Source organism: Myotis brandtii, unplaced genomic scaffold (assembly GCF_000412655.1).
Source record: "Myotis brandtii unplaced genomic scaffold, ASM41265v1 scaffold265, whole genome shotgun sequence".
NCBI classification, from domain to species: domain Eukaryota; kingdom Metazoa; phylum Chordata; class Mammalia; order Chiroptera; family Vespertilionidae; genus Myotis; species Myotis brandtii.
Window position 1 is genome coordinate 1,974,286 of NW_005360086.1, and position 7,173 is coordinate 1,981,458.

The 7,173-nt window shown below is 41.1% G+C and overlaps 1 protein-coding gene across 1 annotated transcript in view; it reads right to left on the reverse strand.

Annotated features, from left to right (window-relative positions):
• Positions 1-7,173, reverse strand: part of LOC102264235 (C-Jun-amino-terminal kinase-interacting protein 4-like) — a 61,112-nt gene that overhangs the window by 53,412 nt on the left and 527 nt on the right. The window contains exon 2 of the mRNA XM_014541189.1: positions 5,678-5,687. Coding sequence (XP_014396675.1) covers positions 5,678-5,687 — 10 coding nt within the window. The remainder of the gene's footprint in view (positions 1-5,677; positions 5,688-7,173) is intronic.

The window sequence follows — 7,173 nt, forward strand, 5'->3', positions numbered from 1 at the left end:
GTTTCAATCGCGCTGTACATGCACACCCGCACGTGGTATTTTGTGGAAGAGCCACACTCAAGGGGCCAAAGAGCCGCATGTGGCTCGCGAGCCGCAGTTTGCCGACCGCTGACCTAGCCCAACCTTTGCAAATGAGAAGTAATCCCTATAATACTTATGACAGTAGTTCCAATGATCTTCATATTTCAGTTTTTATTTCATTTTTTATATGTATATATTTTTATTGATTTCAGAGAGGGAGAGGGAGAGGAAGGGAGGGAGGGAGATAGAAACATCAATGATGAGAGAGAATCATCGATTGGCTGCCTCCTGCATGCCCCACACCAGAGATCAAGCCCGAAACCTGGGCATATGCCCTGATCAGGAATCAAACCGTGACCTCCTGGTTCATAGGTCAATGCTCAACCACTGAGCCACACGCGGCTGGGCCATATTTCAGTTTTTATAATGCATACATATTTATAGAATATCTACTATGCATAGGACAATGTAGGTGAAGTGTCTGCACTAACTATACTCAGGAGAAGTCATGGTTTTTCTGTATATGTAAAAGTCAAAGGACTTACTGATCGAAGAACTTTTTGGAAGTTTTTGCATAACTTGGCACCAACAGTAAGGACAACATCTTGAGTGCACAAAACAGAACTTTAAATAGTTAGGCTTAGCAATTTGACCTTTAGTATAATTATCCATTCATCCAACAAACCAAAAAATAGTATCTACTGGATCCCAGTAGTTTAGTAAGGGAATTAAAGCAATAGGTTAGTTTGATCTAACACTGGAGTTCTATGAGAGGGAAAGAACAGTTTGCTGTGGGAAAATAGGAGATGGGCACAATCCGCACCTGGTGCTCATAAAAAGCACCCAGAATTAAAACCTGAAAGATGAATGATGTTAGCAAGGCAACAGAAGAGAAAGAGCGCCAAGCATAAGGCAGCTTGTAAGAAGGCCTGGAAAGAGTACGTTTCGCAAAACAAACGCAGCGTTCAGTATGGCTCAGAAAGGAAAAGGTGAGGCTTGTAAGAAAAGGAGCAGTCGATTACAAGGCCTTGTGTGTTAGGTACTTCCACTTTAAGAACTTTAGATAGAGCCTCTAAAGGCTTTAAGTATGGAAATTATCTGATCAGATTTCCATTTTGGAGAGATGTGGCTACAGTGTGATGGCCAATTTATAGGTTGGCAATACTGAAAGCAGATAGATCAGTTATGGGACAGTTTTAGTTGTCCATTCATTTATTCAGAAATATTCATTAGGTACTTCCTACGTGCCAGACATTGATACACAGTCAGAATGACACAAACTTCTTGAATTCTGGGCAGGAGATGTGGGTGGCCTGAAACAGAGTAGAAGAAATGGATTTGGAAAGATAGAGATTCCAAAAATATTTAAAAGATGGAAACAAAAGAAAGCACAATAGGGATGAAGGAGAAAAAAAGAGTTAAGGATGAAAAAAAAAAATAAAGCAGTGGTTCTCAACCTTCCTAATGCCGCAACCCTTTAATACAGGCTCCTCATGTTGTGGTGACCCCCAACCATAAAATTATTTTCTTTTCTTTTTTTAAAAATAATTTTTATTGATTTTTTATAGAGAGGAAGGGAGAAGGAGAGTGATAGAGAGTTAGAAACATTGATGAGAGAGAAACATCGATTCAGCTGCCTCTTGCACACTCCCTATTGGGGATGTGCCCGCAACCAAGGTACATGCCCTTGATCGGAATCGAACCTGGGACCCTTCAGTCTGCACGCAGATGCTCTATCCACTGAGCCAAACCGGTCAGGGCCATAAAATTATTTTCGTTGCTACTTCATAACTGTAATTTTGCTACTGTTATGAATCGTAATGTAAATATCTGATATGCAGGATGTATTTTCAAATGTTACAAATTGAACATAATTAAAGCATAGTGATTAGTCACAAAAACAATAATGTGTTTTCCGATGGTCTTAGGCGACCCCCAAAGGGGTCGCGACCCACAGGTTGAGAACCGCTGAATTAAAGTAACGCAGCTATAAATGTTGCATGCAGGTTCCCTGGAGGTCTTTATATTTTATTTCACTTGGATAGACATCTAGGAGTGAGATTGCTAAATTGTATGGTAAGGCTATGTTTAACTTCTTAAGAAACTGACACATTGTTTTGCCATGGGCAATGCGTGAGACTTCCAGATGCCCCACATCCCTTGCTAACACTTGGTATTATCGGCTTTTGTTTTTGTTTTCACTGTTAGCCATTCTAATGGTATGTAATGTACTACATTGTGGTTTTGATTTACCTCTCCTAATGACCATAGTGTTAAGCGTCTTTTCATGTATTTGTTTGCCATTTGTATTATTTCCTTTAATGAAGTGTCTATTCAAATATTTTTCCCATTTTCTTATTGGGTGTCTGTTTTCTTCTTAGTTTTGAAAGTTCTTTATATATTCTGAATAAAAATCTTTTTTATCTGGAAAAAAAAAAGAGTTAAGGATGGTGACCAGGTATCTAGCCAGGTGGATAGTGGTATCATCCCTCAGGAAGATAGACAACAGAGGAGGAGCAGGCTTGGGAGATAAGTTCACTATCAGACTTTCATTTCCAATAAACAATATGGATCAGAAACTCCAGAAAGAGATCTAATCTTAAAGTTGTTTTTTTAAAAATATATATTTTATTGATATTTTACAGAGAGGGAGAGGGATAGAGAGTTAGAAGCATCGATGAGAGAGAAACATCCATCAGCTGCCTCCTGCACACCCCCTACTGGGGATGTGCCCGCAACCAAGGTACATGCCCTTGACCGGAATTGAACCTGAGACCCTTCAGTCCGCAGGCTGACGCTCTATCCACTGAGCCAAACTGGTTAGGGCTAATAAAGTTCTTAAGCTGTCAATCAGCTCCATGAAGAAAGAATCTTGTGTGTTTTACTCAACACTATATCCTCAACAGACACAGGACATAGTTGACAATAAATACCAACCAGCCTGTGCGGCTAAGTGGCTGAGCCTTGACCTATGAACCAGGAGATCATAGTTCAAGTCCCGGTCAGGACACATGCCCGGGTTCTTTCTCTCCCTCTCCTTCCCCTCTCTGAAATCAACAAAAAAACATTTTAAATAAATATCTGTTGAATGAATGAGATATACATTTTGGAACAGTCAACAAATGGTAACTGAACTCACTGGAATGGATAATATAAGCTAGGCAGTGTGCAGAATGAGAACTAAAGTGGATCTTAGAAAGAATGCCAAGTAACACCAAAAGTAATGTAAGAGGAATCCAGAGAAGTCAGAAAAGTAAAAGGAAAACCAAGAGATGCCAAAGTCACAGAACCAGAATATAATGTTTCTTAAAGAAGCAGTTACTGAAAGAGTCAAATGTTGCTGAGAATTCAAGTATGAGAAGGAATATAACAGAAAATAGAAGACATGCATTTATGAGAGCTAGTTACTCTTTGGAATTTTCAAGAACAAGGAGGAGAAACTCTGACTACATGTGCCTAAAGTTTAGGTCTAAGTAACTACTCTTATGAGAAGAATTATTTCATTCATGGGCAGCTCACCCTTTTATAAACTTGTTTGTTCCATCTAAAGTACCTCCCCCTCTATCACACTATCTTTTTTATATGTATATCATCTATCACAATCTGTAATTAACTGGTTCGTTTATTCTTTATTACAATACACATGTCAATAAAACATGGGCTACCTTCCTTATCTGTTTTGCTTGTGGCTACATTCCCAAAGCCTAGAGCAGTGCCTGGCTCAATAAATATTTGTTCCTTCTAATCATCTATGGTCTTCCTATCTTTCTATCAACCTATAGTAATGGGGTAGAACTAGGTAAAAGATCATGGAGTTTCCTTCTAGCCCTTAAAAAAAAATAACTGCAGAAAAAGCAAGTGAAAAAACATTTTAAAGGACAATAACAGAATCCAAAATCATAAAAATCCTAGACCTATCCCTGATAGGGAATCCAATCAGCAGGACCTCAAATTACAAGTTAAAAATGTTTTCAGGCTCTATGACCCTAGTGGAGCAAGTGAAGCAGTCAGAAATAAGACATCCTGGAAAATATATAAGACTGAAAAAAAAGTTACTAAAGAAATTGATGTTCAATCTCTTCCTCTTCCTTACCCTGTCTCTCTAAAAGAATCAATAAAACAAAAAACGATTTACCAATAAATTGTTCATAGATTCACAAGGCTTACTCTAGATAGACAAGCAAGTTCTAACTGAAGTGAAAACAAATTTTTAGATTATATTTTTTAATTTCTTTAATTATTGGTTTTAGACACAGGAAGGAAGATTGAGGGAGAGAAGGACGGGGAGAGACAAGGGAGGGAGAGAGACAGAAAAAGAGACGGTGAGAGACATCAATTTGTTGTTTCATTAATTTATGCATTCATCGGTTGATTCTTGTATGTGCCCTGACCAGGGATCTATCCTGCAACCTTGGTGTATGGGGCCAATGGTCTAACAGCTGAGCTACCTGCCAGGGCAAGTGAAATTTAAGCTGAGCTCTGAGGGAACAGTATGGGCGAAGGCATCAGACAGGACTTGGTTAAGGCATGAACAGGAAACCCAAAGGGGCAAGTGATGAGAAATAAGGTAGATTTCTTTTTTCTTTTTTAAAATATATTTTTATTGATTTTTTACAGAGAGGAAGGGAAAGGGATAGAGAGTTAGAAACATTGATGAGAGAGAAACATCAACCAGCTGCCTCCTGCACACCTCCCACTGGGGATGTGCCCGCAACCAAAGTACATGCCCTTGACAGGAATGGAACCTGGGACCCTTCAGTCCGCAGGCCGACGTCTATCCACCGAGCCAAACCGGTTTTGGCTAAGGTAGATTTCTTGATTCATATTTGAAACTGGTCACACACACAAAATACCAACCCTCCTTTAGGTTGTTTTTAAAGACTCACAAAAACAGCAGCTAAGTTCACACAAAAAAATGCAAAGAAAAAGACAGAAGATATTCAAATTAAGTAATATCAATATAATAAAGATGAAATTTCTGACTCCTTGATGGAATTCCTGCAAACAAAAGATGATTACAGCACTTCATACCCCCTAAGACATTCTCATCATTTACATACCCTTCTACATTTTCACATAGGTGCTCAGAATTTACTTGACGGACAATTTCCATGCTTTCAAATACTTTTGCTGTAAATACCCTGAGGCACTTTTGCTATAATAGCAGTCTCTTAGTCTCCATATTAAGGCCACAAACAAAGCACTCACAGAAAATTAAACACAGAATTCTCTTCTGCATACTGACCTAAAAGAGACTGATTTTCTGGGTACCCAGTAATACTTGATTTATGGTCTTATAGAGACTGATAACAAGGTGGTTTTATGTTTGTGGTCTGGGAGTTGGCTCATCTAGCATTTCATCAATGTTCTCTATTCTCAGGTCATGGCCCTTTGCCCAAAGGTTTCATAGAGAATTTACAGATGTGTTTGAAAAAGTATAAATTACAAGAGTCACTGAATAAGCAATTTTTTAAAAGCCATTTACTTTTAAAAAATAAAACACAATCTAGAGCCTAACAGTTAGTTTTATTTTCTGATTTTGCAACCTGTGGCACATGGTTTTCTTGGCCCGTGTGACCCTGGCATTTCGTCCATGTTTGCATGGACTGACAAGAGTTGAAGGCTGGCCCTAACCGGTTTGGCTCAGTGGATAGAGCCTCGGCCTGTGGACTCAAGGGTCCCAGATTCGACTCTGGGCAAGGGCATGTACCTTGGTTGCGGGCACATTCCCAGTAGGGGGTGTGCAGGAGGCAGCTGATCGATGTTTCTCTCTCATTGATGTTTCAACTCTCTATCCCTCCCCCTTCCTCTCTGTAAAAAAATCAATAAAATATATTTAAAAAAAAAAAAAAAGAAGGCTGAAGAAAGCATTTCTTTCATCCAAGGTTTTAGGTCATGCTGAGCCTGCTCCTCACCTGTGTATATGTAGTTAATTTCCCAGTCTCTTCCCAGTACATCCACACACAGGCAATGGCCTGTCTGAGCATGAAGACAGAGCATGCCATCTCAGAAGTAGTACATGACCTCTGTTCTATGAACAGTGCTAATAAACTAGTGGAAGTTGTGATCCCATCCTCAGATTTTTTGCAATCCCCCTTCCCTATAAGCTTTCTCCTGAAATAAAGTCAATTTTGTTTGGCAAATTTAATGGCCTTCCTTTGAGGCAAATGGATCACAGTATCAGAACTAAAAATCATCACTAAAGTCAAGCTTAACAAAGAAAAAGAACTATTTGATCTGGTACCAAGGTATCCATGACAAAACAAAAGTTTAAATCGTGGTACTACGTTAAACCAATCTCATATCCTAAAAACTTTTCAAGTATTTTTTGAAAGATAACATGTGATTTCTTCAATAATGAGTTCTTTAGCTTCCTTCAATCGCCACGTATTTAGCCGGGTGTTGCTAGACCCTCAGGGAACAAAGATGAATAGGCCACTTAGCCTGCATTAGACAGTCCCACAGAAACAACGCCAAGACAGCCCGAAAGCTAAAATCCTTGCAGGACTCAGAAAGTCACAGACCCAGCACTTGCACTCCAACCTCCAGGGTCCGCAGAGCCTGGCGAGGTGCTGAGGTCACCGGGCGGTGTTAGCGTGGTTAGCAATCACCTGGCGCACCTGGAAACCGCAGTCTGAGGTGGTCAGCGCTCACACCCCCTCAGCCCCGCCCCCCAGTCCTCTACAAACGGAGGGTTTTTGGAGGGAACTGTCCAAGGTTACCACCTGCTGGGGAGGACTGCTCTGGTGTGGGGTTCCAGTGAGAGAACTGCACACTCTACACTGACAGCACTGCTGTGCAATAGCCCGGTGTTGACTAAGTGTCACCAAAGCACGTAAAACATAAAATGAAGCCTCTTCCTCAACAGGCTCAGAACGTCAAGAAGAAACTGGCCGAAAGAGGGAGACCTCGAACTTCCCGAGCTGTCCCCCCTGGAAAGGCACTGGCACCAGCGAGTTACACCTGCAGGAGCGAAGTGCTGACAGGCACCCGCCCCCGTGGCGAATGTCTGCGCCGCCACCTGACTGCCCACGGTGGTCGGAAACTTCCCCAAAGTGCAGAAGGCCGCCCGGCGCCCTAAATCTCCACCCTCCGCCAACCCCAGGTGCCCTCCGCCACCCCAGGTGCCCTGAGCCGGCGGCGCTTCCTCCC